The sequence below is a fragment of the Apteryx mantelli genome, chromosome 2, assembly GCF_036417845.1.
Source record: "Apteryx mantelli isolate bAptMan1 chromosome 2, bAptMan1.hap1, whole genome shotgun sequence".
NCBI lineage: Eukaryota > Metazoa > Chordata > Aves > Apterygiformes > Apterygidae > Apteryx > Apteryx mantelli.
In genome coordinates, this window is record NC_089979.1 from 115,019,131 (window position 1) to 115,036,949 (window position 17,819).

General features: G+C 41.7%; 1 protein-coding gene across 1 annotated transcript in view; it reads right to left on the bottom strand.

The window, feature by feature from the left end:
* The window catches only part of BMPER (BMP binding endothelial regulator), a 156,487-nt gene that overhangs the window by 21,881 nt on the left and 116,787 nt on the right, over positions 1-17,819 (bottom strand). The window contains exon 14 of the mRNA XM_067292180.1: positions 9,907-9,978. Within this exon, the coding sequence (XP_067148281.1) occupies positions 9,907-9,978 (72 nt within the window). The remainder of the gene's footprint in view (positions 1-9,906; positions 9,979-17,819) is intronic.

Consider the following 17,819-nt stretch of genomic DNA (forward strand, 5'->3'; position numbering starts at 1 on the left):
AACCAGAACCAGTACAGTTCTGTTGTACTTTTCTTTTTCTCTGTTTGTATGTGCATGTGTGTACATATTTGCTCCTTCACTACTCCTAGGATCAGTAATGTAACAGGTTGTGCTGCTCTTCAGGTTAGGTAAAAGTCTTACTCAGTTGCTCTTCTTGTACTGCAAGATTGATATTTTTTGATATTTTGCCATTTGCTGCAATTATAGCACAGCAAGAGGATCATAAATTTTAACTGTGGTTCCATAGCCAAATAGGTTGATGAAATCATATAGCACATCCATGGAGATTTGTGCATGTTCAGAACACTTCACATTGATGTCAGCTGTTGTCAGACCTTACCTCTCTCCACTTGCAAGGAGAGAGCACCATCATACCTGCATTTTAGAATTTTGTTCTATCTTGAAATCTTCTTAGAGAGATCATATTATTGCCAACGTCAAGCCCAACAGTTTGTAGGGATCCCTTTATGTAACAGTAGCAGCAGCCATAGAAAGAAAGAATCAAGAGGCAAAAAGTTCTTGATCCCATCTGGGCTGAGAGTACAAAGGGAATCATCATGTCTGCATGAAGAGAGTGATGATGATGGAATATTAACAGAAGAGGCTGAGACCCCAGAGTCAAACACTGTGGGAATGAGTAAAAGCCACAGAAGGAAATGGAGGCTAAAGAGAAAGGCCCACATTAAATATCTGCAGATGCTGTCATTTGCAATGGGGGCTGAACCAACATGGTCGTAGTCACACACTCACATAGCACCTACTAGCCTTGAAAAAAGAAAAAAACAGCCTCACCAGCAGAGGAATATTCTTTTCAAGATCAAAAGTGCAGAAGCAGTAAAATTTGTGTCAAAAAACCATAGATGGAGGAGGTTGTGCATGCTCACTTGTGAACATCTGCACTAAGAAGCCACTTAAGTAACCATGCAACAGCATGGAAGAAACATCTGCAGCATGTAGACCACCAGCTGTGCAGTAATAATACTTTGAATACCCAGAGTGCCTTTCATCTGAATACTGCAAAGCATTTTCCAAACAAATTAAGCTTCACAACACCACTGTGAGCTTCTTATTTAATGGTAGGATTATTTCATCCCGCACCAAAATGCCATTGCTGCCAGAATGAAAAGTAACACCTGTTTATCATGTCATAGAAATGTTGTGCAACAATTTTCATGACAGGAAGTGACCAAAAGGCTGTAGTTAAGTTGAAGTGCAGGAAGGCTTGAGGTGGTCAGAATTAAATGTTTAGAACTGAAACTTTGAAAAACAGAGTATTAAGCCCCCTTTTGTTTTTATGCAAAATGTCACATTAATTTTTATGCCCACATGCTGTTATCCTTTGGTCTTTATTTCTTATTGGGAAGACAGCACTTTCTTGTGTATATATTTGTAGGGGTGTCTACAGATGTGCTCAGCAGTACAGAACATACCTCTCCTGGTGGTGTACACCCAATAAAATGTATTGCTGCGCACTGCAAATAGCTTTCCTTTGTACTCCTTCAGATCCATTTTTATAAGGCATCCTGATGATTATACTACTGGAAGGCACTGACTTCCAAGGAAGCATGCCATCTAGTAAGTCCTAAAACAAACTTCTTGCTGTATGCATGTTTGGTTCCAGAGGGTTCTCCATGTAAGCAATATTCTGGCCTGAGTTGACTGAGTTCGTGAGATCTGATTGTGCATTTCTCAAGGTGACAGCAAGGAGAAAGGATGGAGAAGATGACACTTGAAAGATTATGAAGATCACCCCATTATGATTTCTCCGCTGTGCTTCTTAATACACCCACTTTTCAGTCCACTGGAAAAGTCAGTGCACAAAACAGGCTACAGCAGTGAGGCATGCTGGTTCTCTATCAAATGAAGCAGAGTACTGGCAGAATAATGTATAATACTACATGGGAGAAACCATTCTGCACGCTTCAAAGTTAAGCAAACAATGTTACATTTATACATCTTTAAAACTTAAACATTTTGAGGGCAGCTATGAGATTTTGATCTGTGTCTGACACTAGCACCCTAGGATCTTAACCGATGAGTAAGGGCATTTTGATATTATGATTAAATAAAAGAGTAGCTAGGATTTGGAGATGGCTAATGGAATTTTAAAGAAATTGGTAAGGGTATTTGGCTATTAAACAAATAGCTCTAGCTTCAGCTAAGGGGTATATTTTAAACATTTCTACATCGACCGTCTCTGAGCTGGTCCCAGCTGAGCATGTGGTGGTTAACCTCAGGTCAACTTCTCCCTCTTCTAGAAAAGTTGTTTAGAGGATGGTACTTGTTGACTTGAGCAAAGAAGGCTCTTTCATCACTAAGATTTTCTAGAAACACTTGGTGTTGTTATAACCTGTTCCTGTTGAAGCCCAAGGTAAAATTCTTTTTGCCTGTAATGCCTGGTGAAGTTGGCCATTAACAAGTGCTTTTGACACTTCATCCTATATGACCAGCTCTGAAAAAGTTCTCTCATATTCACAATACTGACTTTCCTCCAAAAAGAGCTGTTTCTTTTCTCCATGGATGCAACTTAGTACATGTGCCAAGTTACTCACTATCCAGCCAGGACTGACTGCTTCATTTTAAATAAGCCATAAAATGGCATGAATTACTCGGGGAGAATAAAATGTTCCTTTTCAGTACGCATGTTCATTAGTTTTTCTCTTGTATGCTGGGGAATTTTCCTGTATCTTTGTTTCGTGTTTGACTTTCCTTAGCCAAACTTCAAATCGGTGAACAGGAAGGTAACTATTAAAAATGAAAAGATACCCATTTCAGATCTTGCACACAGGATAAGCAGCTCACCCACTTTTTGTTGTATGATCATGACCTGCCCACACTGTCTGACTGATTCAGAAAGTGCTAGGGACTTTGAAAGGTTCCTGTCCATAGCAGTATTAATACCAACATCTACTTCAATTTTGATTTTCTGAGATCATAACATGTCAATGATATTTTGTGTTTCCATTCTGATAAAACTCCAAACTCGGAAGGTAACAAAGCTGAAACCTAAGCTGTGCACAAGTTCTAACTTGCAAGTTGAAATGATAGCACTGCATTGTTTCCACAAGACAAGAAGAACCAAAATCTTCAATTCCAGATCCTACATCTGTTCCAATTTAGTAACAAACTAAACTCATTCTCCATTCCCCATAAGCATATCTGCACATACGCACAATGGAACACTCAGTTTTAAGGACATTTGCCTCTGGATCTGGATACATGTTGAACCACTTCTAGTTTCCAGACACAACCATAAATCAGTCCAGTTTCACTAGAAAGAGCTGAGAGTCACAGAGAGTTCCAGGCAGAGAACTCTACCCAGCCTTCTTAGCCCAAAATCTGGCTCTGCAATAATATATTTGTTTTCCGCAGTGGAATAATATCACATACATTCATAGTCTCACCAGTGATAATTTACAAGATTATTCCCCCTAACTCTCCTACATCTAGTCCTTCACAGAGCTTGCACCTGTCTTCAGAAGTCCCATGAAAACTATGTATTTTCCTAACTTCCACTTTGTACGAGGGGGTAGAGCTGAAATACAGGAGCAAGAAGAACAAGAAGAGCTACAAAGGAGAGAAAGGCTAAGCCTCTGCTGTGGGGATGCTTGAGCCCATGAGCCTGCCTGACCACGTGTCCGGGCTCAGTCCCTTGCTGCCCCACTGCAAAGGAGCCTGGACCAGCAGCACCAAAGAACTGGAGTCAAAGCCTCTTCCAGCTCTGCAGCCAGTGGGCTTGGGAGACTCGTCAGGAGCCTCCATGGTTTCTGAGCTAACCAGCCTCAGGCCCTGACTTGACAATTTCTGTGGCAATACTGGGTTAAGGCATCCCTGCTCCCTTCCTGCTCCTTCCTGCCTCCTGGCCACCCCCTTGGTTTGCACACAGAGCCTGGGAAGCAGGTCAAAGAAATGGCCTCAGTTACAACCCTCGTCGCTTCTCCTTTTGTCAGGACTGCATTTGAGCCAGATCGGCTCCCTGATCCTGTTCTGCAGGGAGGGCGCAGCAAAGGGACAGGTTATGGAAAGTGAGGCCAGGAATAAATTGTGGGAGCCAGGAGGAGGCAGGGGAAATCCTCAAGGCAGTACTGGAAACAAAGCCTCCTTCCTTATACCTTAAAACCCAGGCTCAGAAAGTGCCTGGGCACTTGTGCCTAAGCACAAAGTGCTCTTCTCCCTACTCTTTCCATTCCACCCACTAACACATCTCTGTGTTTTGCCCCATGAACTCTGCGAGGGTAACACGCACCAAACCCACTCGGTGCTTTTTATGCCAATCAGATGAGCTCCAGAAGCGTTTCATTTTCCTGTGGTCTGTTTTCATACTTAATTTCATACTCAAGTACATGGGCAATTTGAAGCCTTGAAAGTGAATGTATGGCACAAGTCAAGAAACTGTAAAAAATATTTAGAGCCCCAAAGCATAACTGCACTCATGTGCGAATAAATTATTTTTTTAAGTCAAAGGAGCTTGAAATGCCATCTTTTCCTGTATGTTTCCTGCTAGGCTTGTGCAGTTTGTATGTTTTTTAACTTATAAAAAATCCTAAATAGAGTATTTATGAAACACTGTCAGGATAAAAGCCCTGGAACTGAAATCTCCTGTCTAATAAGAAATGTAGCAAAGCAACATATTTGCCATAGAGTACTGAGAATTGTCCTGCTGTAGAGGTGAGGAAAGACTGCAGCATCTTTACATAGCTTCTGCTGAGGACACTGTTTGGTGAGCTGCTAATTATTTACGTAAATGTCTAATAAAAGATGGAAGTCACCATCTCATTTAACGTAACTTGCATACTGCTCACTGAATGGAAACAGCTTTCAGCCCCAGGCTCGATTCAAAACAGAGCCAGTTGTAAAATTATTTGCATTGATGGTCAGACCTTACATGTGTGGGGATGGAAGAGAGAAATGACGCCAAGTCTTAATTTCATTCTTTCTAAGCTCAAGGCAATGGGCAGATCTGACCAAGGAAGCCCTACTTTACCCTTAGGGCATTGCTATGCGGAGGCATGGGAAGATGGGGACAATGTGGTGAAGTGATTTTTTCCCACCTAATGTGCAAGTCATTTCTTCAGGGGGGAGAAAATGGCAGAGTTGGCTCTGACCCCACTTTCCTTCCTCCCCATCGCTCTGCTTCACAAGGCACTTCATCACTATAAAGCCTACACCTCAGACCCTCTCTGCGTGGTAGACAGATCCTCTCTCTTATTTTTTTATTTTTACTTCCAGTGCCTTTCTGAGGATGAACAAAATGTACAGATCACACCCTGTGACCGCAGAGTGATATATAAAGCATGTTTCTGGGATACACATGCTTCCTAAGGGTTCCTCTGATGCTGCCTAGAGCACCGCAGACATGTGCTATCTGGCTTTCCCAAACGCGTCGGATCACAATCCTCAGCAAGGGCACGTGTAGAGCACAGTTGTCTTTTGAATGCAAGTTCCAAAAAGCAGCAGGGAATATACGCAGAAGCGAAAGATGTCCCTGCCTCATCACTATTATAACATTTCTCATATTACTTGTCCAGTATATACCAGATTTTCTAGATGTATTCTCTCCTGGCCCAAGGTCCTGGCCACGTCATTTTAGATTAATCAGGCCTGAGCTATCCAGGTCAAAAAATGGGATCACAAGGGGTAATATTCAAAATGGAGAGTTTGTCTTGACAACAGAAGAAACAAGCGCTGCCCCATATTCTAATCTGAAATAAAAAGGCAGCAGTTTTCCAGTAACTTCATAAAAATCTGTTAAACTGAGTAGACACCATCAGTCATGATGACAATCCCAGCACGTATTTTCATTTTCCTGTTTTCTGTGCAATAAAGAGACCTAGAGATGTTTTTCCATTCATGAACCAAATAGGGAAATGGGAGGTTAAAGGCTGAAAATAAGAACTTGGCTAGGAGCAATTCTTCTTTACTTTATTGTTATTATTATTTATAAATATTATTACTGTGATTTATAAATATCGCTATTTCAAAAGAAGTAGTTGTATTGTTCTATGCAGCAAAAGTCACAGGGCCTATGATTCACTGCATGCAGTTGCACAGCACTCTAGCATAGGTTTAAAACACACTTTACTAATCCTGAGCAGGCATGTGAACCTGCACATACAATTTCCTGAGGTGGTCTCAAGCAAATAATCCCACCTGCAGTGAGATAGATGAAAACTGTGCCATTAAGGATTGCCCCTGAGCTGATGGAGAGAGGAGGAGAGCTTTACAAATTGCCAGGCCACGGGCTTGCACGGAGAGCACGATGGGAAAGCACTCCTTTCACTCCCTGGAGCCAGGAACAACCGGAAATATGTGGTCCCAGCTCTCGGCCCACACACTGCGCCATGAAGGGACAGTGCCCTATGCTGAACATCCATTTACCTAGCAACAATCAAAATAAATTCCTCCACTTAGATACACCATTTACCACAAGGCAAATGCCTTGTCAGTCACTGTCTGATTTCCAGGGAACTTTCAGGCGCTTTCTACTCTGATTGGAGTGCAAATTCTTACCACATTAAGCAAACACCTTTGGCTCCTCAAGCAGTCCTTTTCCCAGAAACCTACGTAGGAAAACCCACGGCACTCTAAAAGACCACATGGTAGAACTGAACTGATTTAGAATTTCATTCTAAATCCATTTTTGTTGCTGTTTCCAGCTATCACAGGATCACACAGCATGCAAGTCAGAAAACACAGACACCAGTGATCAGATAAGTGGCAAATATCTGCCACTTGTGAGTTGCAGATCACGCATCCAGCTGTTTTTCTCAGCACTGGACTCTCTCCCCAGCTCACAGAGACTCTGAAATCTGGTGCTAACCTCAATGCTGCAGTAATCAAACTGAGCAAGATGCCAAATCTAACCTCGACAACCTGCATCTCCAACTTCCCTTCCTTAAAACATACTCCCCAGCAATGCTGTCGTAAGCTCAACAGAGAATAATGACATTATTAAAGCTATCAGGTTCACTGGAGAGCTAACCCCAGCACAGCAAGCACCTCCACAAGCACATTTCTCCTCTCTGCCCACTAAATGGGCAACAAAGACTAAGTGCAAGCCCCAGCGCTGAGCCAGTGGATAAGCCGCCAGGAAATTTCAAACTGCTCCAAGCATGACAGCCAACGGAAACCATGATGTAAAGTTCAGAACAAGGTCACTGCTTCAAAATCTCTTTCTAAAGAGTGATTTTGTTATGGTTTTTCTTTTGTATGCATGCATCAATAGAACTGGAGTATCAGAGGGAGACAGAGAAGAAGGGCGGATGTATAAAAGAGATCCAAAATAAATTTTGAAGTAGTTTTTGCCTGGTGGTTCAGGGTCATATTTTGAGCCTTGGGTCCAGTGAGTGAGTGCATCTGCAAAACTCCACACTGATGGCATGGAAGTTGTTTAAATGGCTGCCCACTTTCTGCAGAGCTGATCAACCCACCTCCACCAGAAGGCAGGGGGAGCTGGACAGACTCCACAATAACACCTGACAACCATTTAGAGTCACTCTGAATTTGGAGACTTTATTTTGCAATACTCACATTTGAAGACTTTGACTGAGGTGTCCCTGGCCTAGTTCGTGTGTGATACGTAACAGAGCTGGGACCAGGCTTCAGACTCCCCACGTGTCCAGCTCCAAAACACCAGCTGCCTCATGAAGGCCTCATCAAAAAATGTGATGCCTAGTAAAAAGCTTTGAAGATTCAAAATGAAAGCCTTTGGCAGTCTGAGGAAAAGGGACTACTTCTTTGCAATGGGGTTTCTGTCTTCTCCTGTCTCTAATTGGGCTACGGATGGGTATACCATAGCACTGCTTGCAGAGTTCTCTATTTAGTGTCATAATAATGCAGAGAGATACTATTACATTAAAGTGGTTACTGTTCTCCCTCACAAGGACTGAATCAACTTTGTATTAAATGAAAAAAACCCAAAACTTTTTTCTGCCAAAAGCTGTGTGCTCTGCTTTGACTAAGGTCCTCTAGGAGCTCAGCACAAGCTAAGACAACAGATTTAAGCTATTTTGTCTTGTGCAATTTGGATATGGACTTAGGTTTTTTGGAAGTAAAATAGAAACATGACACTAGTTCAGCCCAAGGTGTTTTCTTCTCTGCTCATGCTGTGTTTAATGGCAGCTTTCCATATTTGAAGGCTAGTATCCCATATGAAAATGCACCTCTTATAACAACCTGCAATCATTTATGTGACTATCCAGATCAAACCCTTGTACAAAGAGCTGTGTGGAACTGTAAGGATAGAAAGCAGGTTCAGATCTGATCCAAAAAAACAGCACAGCTACACTGCTGAGCAAGATGTCAGTTTGAAGGTCACTTCTACTCCCACTGAGGGTAAATACATAATCTGTTAACTGGCTGCTAAAGAGTTCTTGCTGGGCCTTCAAAACATCTGCCTAAAATTTGTTGTGGACCCTACCAGGCACTACATTTCTCACTAGGTGATCAACTGAAACTTCTCTAAAATACAGAGCAAAAACATAACACCGAGTATTCTGAGATAAATCAACTCACAGTGGAAATCGAGGAGGTGACACCAGCTGAACTTCCCTCCCTCACCCCTGCCACACGTGCATCTCCAGTGCGGAGTCCTCTGATAACAGAATTAAATGACTTACAGGTAGGAAGTGACAAAGGGCAGTTAAAATTATTTTAAACTCTCATGGCTTTTCCCTGGTGTTTCCTACAAAGCAAATGTCAGGGATTCATCTGTTTACTGTCCACAGATGTAAAAATAGCCACAATCATTCCTCAAGGAACATTCTGTTCAGCAACACTGCAGGTGCCCTTCTACCACCACATTATTTTTACATGGCCCCTATTGCGGGCTGTCACAGCTGAGAGCATTAGCCTGCGGTCCTGAAAGCATGAGGCCTCTTGCCTGAGCTCATAGGTCCAGGCCTGCTAATGGTAGGGAAGGATAAAACCTGTGCTATCTGCTAGACAGAAACCAGGAAATGCCATGTAAGCATTGGCTACAGCATGCCCAGTGCCACTAGGCATAGCTCTTGCTTCTCCATTTAATTCAGTATTAAAAGTCATGACACTCCATGAACTATTCCTGTTTTTGAAATACTGTTAGTGAAAGGAGAAGCAGGTTAACAGATTAGCCATAGAAATATTTCTATCCTGACACTGACCTACATGACTGTGCCCTTACAGGCATGCACAAAAAATCACACAAGGGTTTTCACTGAGGCCAGGCTTTGATTATTCACCCATGCAGCTGCCTGCTGCTGCAAATAAAATGCTTATCACATCTCATTCTGGTCCACTGTGTCAAGCACGTTCAAGTGAGAAAGTGAATGATTCATTTGGGCTACTCCCACTTTTGGGATATGACTTTGACCTCAGTCATTTGTCTGAGCAGTTCCCAGTGGGCTTCCCTTTTCTAAGAGTGGCTATCAAAGTTCTCATAATAGCAAGAGGAAGATCTCCTCCTAGGTATTGCAGGAGCTTAGGATGTGTCAGATGAATGCATCAAAGAGAAGATTATTCCTGAATGCTAAAAACCCACTGGAAATACATATGACAGCCCCAAGGCAGTCTGACACTAGCATCCCTGGGGCTGGGGCTGTTAGACAAACAGCTCATATTTTATTCAGAGTGAAAAAATCACACACACTATGGTTCTCTGACACTCTTTAATCTTAACACAGCTGCAAGCTTCTTTCAGCAGAGAAATGTTCTGGGTGAATGTGACCTTTGGATAAATCCTTGCATGTTCCTGTGGTGGTATTTATTGTTACAGTCAGGCTAATGATTCACTTTGTGAACGCCCCTGGGAGGGATTGTTTTTTTTCCAGAAGCCCCACAGACCTGTAAATGTGTTCCTCCACCACTGTCACACCTGTACTGCAAAAGAGGAAAACAAAGGGTCAGAGTAAAAAAAAAATATTCTCTTACCATTTTATTCGAATTACTGCACACTCTGCATGATCTGGAGCAGAAAGGACAGCATTCATACCTATAAGACATCTCAGGGACCAATAAAAATGTTTAAAGTTGAAGCAACTGGCTTCTGGTAGACTTTGTAAGAAGTTATTACTGTTTTCTGGAGACACTAGCTACCGGGGCATAATGTGTATTCCTGAGGCAAAAGGACAGGTAAGGCATCACTGCTCTTGCAGAACATTCCTGTTCAAAACAGGCAGCGGATGCTAAAACAGCAGAGGACAAAACCAATAAAAGCCTTGAAAACTAAACCGTGTATCCCTTCGTGTATCCCTTCACCAGCTTTCAGTAATACCACCACTCTTCAGCTAAAGCTGCTTTTCTTGCAGTTGACACTCAATAATACAAAAATTGTTTCTCATCCTATCGCACATAAGCAGAATAATCCTCTCTTGGTCGTTCCATGCTCACGTCACAACACGATCCCTTTGCCGAGCCACCAAGAAGCCTGAATTCTGTCTAAATGTGTAACGTGACAGGCCCCAAGCTGCCAAGGAAGGGAGATGTCAAAAACTCCTAGGTGAATTATTTCTCTTGGTCTACCAAGAGAATGGGTTATTGGGCTACTTCATGAAATACTATTCTGTCTAGAGCCCTGAGAGCAAAACTAGCCCCACTCTCACCACTCAACAAAAGATGAATCAAAGAGTTGGTTCATGTCAAACTGGAGGGCATCCTCACATCCAAATGGAAAGTGGGCTTAAGAATTTTATTAGTACTTTAAGCTTGAAATGCAGGGTGCTGTCAGCCTCAAGCCAACATCTGCGAGAGATTAATTTCATAGAGACTGTTAAAAAATAGCTGTGTTCAGATCCTTAGCAAGGCACATAATTCAAGCAATAGTCAGAAGCAGACAACAATACATGTGCTGTATATGTAGGTTTATGAGATCAGGCTCTGATCTCTGACTTTCCTGGCTCGAACTCTCTTGTATTCAGGCACCTGATGTTTTTAAACGATAAAACTTCCATCACAAAGGCAAAAGCAGTTGTGATCTGGAGTGAATTCAGTTGTATTTTCTTGCTTCCCAGCAAGGAGGAGTCCATATCACAAAAGTCATCGGACTGTTTGCAGCAATTTTGATACATAGTCAAAGACTGGATGGATACAAGGATCATGCCAACCTCAGATTTCAGCAAGGTATCCTGTCACAAGCTGAGATTGAAGCATGCTGGTCAGACACCATAAGAAGCTCCCACTACTGCTGCTCATATTGCACCCACTCAACAGACAATGCTCCATCCTTTGGGCTAGCAATCCAGCATTTTTCATGCACTCTAAACAACTCCATCAATTATATTTTAAAGGGGCATATCCACATTTAAGAGGCTCTTTAAAGCAAGCCCATAATGCTGTTTTCTGTAAAGCATTATAACAAACATTATAACAAACTTTGGAGTCATTCCGAAATTCAGAGAAACAAGTTACTATCCTTGTAGAAAGTATGCATGTCTATAGCATGCAAACTTCTGCTTTCAGTCAACATCCAGATTTAGTAGGTCTTAGGGGAAAAATTAAGCTTAGTTTCCCCTCAGTCAATATTGGTTCTCAAGTCAATAAATCATAATATTGACCACAACATAGAAACCAGTAACTGTTTAATATCTTCTTCTCAGTTTTAATTACAAACACTAAGGAAATATGTCAGTCTCCTGACTTCCTAGTCATATGGAAAAGCTTTTAGACATTCTGCATAGACCACTGTCTATCAGGCCGATCATGGTTATGGAACTAAAGCACATTCCACCAACAATTCTACTAGCATGTACACAGGATCTCTGACCTTGGCTATGACTTTGAACCCAGGGTCTGCATCTGCTCCAAGGATAGTGAGGACAGTGAAGATAATAAATAGCATCTTTTTATGTCACGGGAATTATTACTTCTGATATCATAGTTAAATTCCCCCTGCCCATATAAAACTATAACTTCCATACATGGGGAACATCCACAAAAAACCCTGTAGTATTCCATAACTAGAAAGCATTCCTGGCTAACTAACTACTTTATCATTTGGAAAAAAAGTATATGAATAGCATTGAGAGACAAAGAGAAATAAAAAGGGCAGGTGAAGGAAATTCTCAAGACTACTAAACACTGCACAATTTGTTAGCAGCTGATAAGACAACCATGTAGTCTGAATTCCTAGCCTCAAAAACCAGATGGGAATCCTGGCCAGAGATATTGTCTGTTTACCCTGTACCACAGGTTATGACTATGGAATAGATTGTGTCAACTAAGACAACAGTCTGAGATCCTTTAAGAAAGCATGGTCTCATGAGATATACCTTGCTGGAGAATTTAATACTCTCATTGCCTCTATGCCACCATGTTTTGTGTAATCTGGCCAGGTCATGAACAGTAAGCCTTTCAAAGGTGGCTGCTAACTGTGCATTCCTCATGTGCAGGGGATGGATGAACACCAGTTTGAAACAACAGTCTAGAGATCGAACTACCTAGAGAGACAAACTATCTAACAGAGATCAGCAAAGGTGGTAAAAGGAGAACTGGAAGATGAACCAAATGTCCCCTACTAATGAGCTGAAATGTCTCTGCACTATATTTCAATTTTGTGTTCATGGTTTTTTTTTTCTGAAATCAGAGATTCACTGGTAATGCTGTAGTGAATATTTCGGGCTTCTTTAAACTGAGGAATCATCACACAAATGATAGGAATTGCATTATTTCAGATGTTGACAAAACACAACCTGATTAACGTATAGAATCTGGTGGCAAGTTTACAACTCAACAATGGCAGACAAAATAGCCATTTTTTTGTGGGATCTGTGTAGTTTTCTCTGATTACAGTATCACCTTCAATCCCTTCAACTGATACTTTGGTGATGCTTCTGTATATTGTCAGCAAGACATCCTTGCCTTTAGAAACAAGGCCATGAAATGAATTCCTCATACCATGTAGTCTATAAGCCTGTTTTCAAAAGGTTTTCTATACCCACAGCTACTCTTGAAATCATTGAAAGCTTCTGTTACCCTTTGAGGACATGATCTGTGTCATCACCTTGCCATGATGAAAAATATGCCTCCAAAAAATATGTAACGATGGGCTGACAAATCAGTACAACGGATAAGAACCAAGCAGATAAACCAGTGAGTAGATTGACAAAATGGACTTTCAAACCTCAGCCCAATCCTTGATCTCTGACACCAAAGTATGGAGTTTTTCTTGCATATAGACTTCTCCTGCTTCAGAAGCAAGTCTTTTATGGTCCATGATGTAATCCATTACTAAGTTTTGACTTCTTGTTAATTCTTTATTTGCCAAGGACACATTACTGCCTGGAGCATTATCACATTGCCATTTAACTGGGCTTTACAGGAGCACAGAAGATTTAGTTCTTTGTTAAAAAGAGTAGCAATGCTTTCTTCTGAATTTGGGCTTTGACAAGAATAAGACAATATACTTCTTGTGCATGTGAAAGCTCTTAAATCTCATCAGAAGGACTTGCGCTTGAAGCCAGGAACCAGGCACTTTCAGATTTTAATCTCAAATCTACTCCTGGCTTCCTGCACAGCAAAGGACTCTTTCTTCATTTCGACAGCTTTAAACCAAGGTATAGTGAGAATTAAATGTTTACACTGCAATTTGAAAATGTAAAGTGCTAAGAAGGAGCACTTAGGAAATGAACTTTGTAAACTTCTTCCTTGCTGCCATGGTATCCACCATCTCAACAGCCTCTTACTTCATATACTCACAGAGTACATAACCTTCAGCACTCTCTGTAAACTGCATACCTCACTTGAGAGCTGATGTACAAAAATCAGCTGTCTGAATACCTTAACACTTACGACAGCTTCCTCTGTACTGATCTTAAGAGAAATGACTTGTTATTAATTTTCACATGCTGGATTTATTTTAGCTTTTATGTTTCAGGAATATTATATAAACAGAATGTTAGTTGTAGGAGTACCCAGGAATGCAAGAAAACATATGGCTCCAACTCCCTTCAGGATTCCCAGCACATTCCCCACCAATTTTAATTTCAATTGGCTTAAGTGGGGGAGGCAGGGAGAGACTTAAATGCTCTTATCCTCTGTATGTCATGATGAAGATGTGAAATTGCAGCACCTGTTCTCACATATGCAGAGCCCTCCCTTTGGGTGAGGAAAGGATTAGATTTTTACTATACTTTGGGTCCAGTGGCATTTTAGTTCTCTCTCTGCTCCAGGATGGCACCAGCAAGCTGCAGTCCTGAGCCTTCTCACAGTATTAACATAAGCCTATGCCTGCTCTGACGACTCCATCTGAGAGTTATTTATGAGAGCAGAGCTATGAACATGCATTTCTAAGTGGCATCTCAACAGTTTAAAGGGTGAGTGAATCTACGCACACACACCCGTGCATAGAGTATGTGCTGTGTATCTTGGGTAAGATTAGATATTGTGATGGACAAATATATGTTCCTGTATAACCACAAGTGCCTCCACAAATTTTTGCCTTCCTTCCTACGGGTCTGCCCTTTATTCTGGTGCTGCAACACACTAGAGTACAATAACCCTCGGCTGTTAAGATGGGCCATGGGGGTCAGGAGACCTCAGTAGTACTGGTCCTGCCACATATGGCTCAGTTAGAGCCAGGCACCCTCAGTGAAAGAGGGCTGCATCCACCTCGCAGCATGCTCGCGGTGCCTGGTGCCCCTTCTGCACGTGCTCCCGCTGCTCCGCTGTCAGGGGAGCGAAGGGTTTGCAGGTGGAGTGGCAGCAGCAGCTGCCTCCTGAAAGGGCTTGTGCAATGCATGTTTGCGAGGCTGCACAAATCACCGCTTATGTGACATGCCGGTTTTCCCATCTGCTGTGAAGACTGAAGGAAAAATTAGGTTTAAGTAATTAAGGGAAATACAATTCAGTTTCTACACTTGAACGAGCAAGTACGGAATACAGGAACCACACACCTCTATCCATAAAATGAGCATTCACAGAGATGGATAGGAGAGGAGCACAGTCTCCTCTCCATAGCTCCCTGGAATAATCTTTATACCACAGATTGCTACTAAAAAGCTGACATAATGCAAGGATCCCAATGATCTCGGAGAGCGGGAACATCCCAGACTTTACAGATATCCTGTAAGATTTTGGAAACAACACCAAAACTGATGCAAAAACCTTCAGATACTGAAAACAACAACAAGAAAGCTTTCAGCTAACTCTAACTCACGTAAAGTCTCCAGAGCAGATCCCTCACATGCAGCGAGTCAGCTCTCAGACCAACAGCAAAGGCAAGCAGGCTAAGTTGCTCTGAACTGTCAAGACCTTCCTAAGGCAAACTTTCTACAGAAAAGTCTTTTGTGCTGGTCACAGCTCACGTCCTGCTTTGTCTGCTTAGCCTGCCAGAAGCATAAATGAACTCATAAGAATAACAGGAGGATTAGGTTAAGCTTATTTTTAAAATGTTTCCCACAAATTCATCTCATTTGCTTGCTTATAAACACCCTCGTTCATCTTTGCTGTGTGTCTAATTAGGCAGGATATACTGCAGGTGGCTTAAAATAGGAGCTGAAATATAGTAGTGTCGCAGTTATGCATGTTAAAGGAAAGGTAATTAAAATTTCATGCTTTGAGATGTAAACCAATCATCTCAGGGGCCTGAAAGGGATTTCTCCACCATATATGACATGGCACAGCAGGCCAGCCACAGTATGGGTGGGTTTCCTCTTCCTAGTAACACTTGTTAGCCTCTGCCCAAGGCAGACTATGAGATCTGAGGGGTTGCATTCTTGCATTATTTATTCCCTGAAACAGACATATCACCGTCAGCTCAGCATCTCTGGATTTTAAAATCAATACTACAATAAGCTTAAAACATAGAAAGATTAAATTAAATTAAAACAAACAAGCAAACAAAGCCCTGCTGTGAACATGTCTCAGAGCTTAATTAAAACAAAATCAAACAGAGGTCTTGGATTTTGTAGCAGCTGTAGTTAAAATTCTGTGGTATATGAGAGAGACATAGGGTGATTTCCTCTGATGACAACTTTTCTGAATAGCATCCCTCCAAAAATTGGGATTTATTTTTGCAGCTAAAAAGAATACTTCAGAGTAGCAAATATTTTTGCTTTGGGAATGGATCAGGTTGCATGAAATGGCAGGTGGAGTCTTTTAAAACATTTTCACAAGGGAGGAAATCACTATGCTTTTCTACCAGTTCCTCCCCACACCTGCTCTCCTCTTCCTTTAAAAATCATGCATTGTATTACAGTACTGAGACATCAAGGACGTTTTCCAGGGTGTGATATATAGAAAGGGCCCTTCCCAAAAAATATGTATAGTGTATGTGACAGGGATGTGCTTGTATCTTGCTAAATGGTGTTCCTAGAACTGATTTGTGCTTACTGTCACATAGTGGCATTTTTAGATCGCAGCTTTAATGAGAATACTTGAGGTGAGAAACTGTATTTAAAAAGTTATGCCTGGGGTATGTTTAAAAGCCTATCAGATAAGCTTTGAAAAATGTGAGGGATGGCAGGCCTAAGAGTTGCAGCCTTTCTCTATGAACATCTTACGGCCAAGAAGAAAGAACCATGAATAACCTCAAATTAGTGAGACACAGAAGGGATCACTCAGTTGCCTGGGCCCAGATAAATTAGGTTTTCTGCTTTGTAAAGCTATCCCTTAGATTTCATCCAGCAAGAAAGTGGCAGCTAGACAGGATCTGGGAAGCCAGATCCGAACACGGTTCACTTCAGCTTCTACTAAAGAATGGACCCTCTGTCTCTGAACCAGCTGAATCTTTCTTAAGTTGTCTGTGGTACAGCAAAGTGCGGAAAGGCTAGCCCAGGATTACTAATGCATAGATTAGTATAATAATCCTGCACAGGATAGGAACAGTCACAATGATGAAAACCTGTCCCTAAAGACAGCAGAATTGCCCTTGACTTCGATGAACCAGGATTTTAAACCAGGACTCCAACGCCCTGTAGACAAAATAACCCAAACCTCTGTTAAAGGTAAACCAGGAACAACAAGCTCTGAGTACACAGTCCGTCAAGAAGTGCATTCACAGTATCCTGCTTATTCTATTAGATGTCTCCCCCTCTCCTCCCTTCCCAATTCCTCCTACCACCTGCCAGGATCAATTCTGTCTTAGTCAAATTGACCTTCCATTTTCACATATAGAGTCTCACAACTGTCAGACACTGGGCAAGGAGGAAGGCTGTATTTTGTTACGAAACACCTGACCTGAATTTCACTGAGTCAGGTAATAAACCAAAACCAAATGAAGTTACTAGACAGAAGCAGGTTTTTGTAATAAGCACCTATATATCTGTATGCATAATAATCACAAATGGATTTCTTTTCTGGAAAAGAGAGAAAAGAAGCCTCAGATTACACTTGCAACCAGTAGAAAATAACATCTCATTTAATGTAAGAGCACAGTGTCAGGTAGGGCTGTGATCATGTAATTAGGTAAGCAAAGCAAACACATTCCAGACATGCCATCCTTTGAAGCAAAGGAAACTTCTCTGCATTTTAATCACAGAATAGTATGTTGCTTCATCTGGTTTTCCTATAAAAATCTTCCCTTTAAAAAAAAAGAAATCATTAACTTTCCATATAGGGAAGCACAAAGTGGGTCATCGGGGAAGCATGCATTTCTCGACTGGAAGCAAGCCATGGCCAGTCCCAGGTGAACGGTGTCTGTCCAACACCACGGTCTTGTCAGATTTTGGAGTACTTTCCACCCCCATACCCCCTCCACTCCCAATACCTCAACAGGAAAGGAGACATCTGTGAATCCTCTGGCACTTCTTCAATGTTTTACAGCTGTATAACCACTGATACAAAGAGAAGAATGTTTTCTAGCCCCAAATTCCTGAGGTACTTTTCTAAACAGATGCAAGTGGATGGGG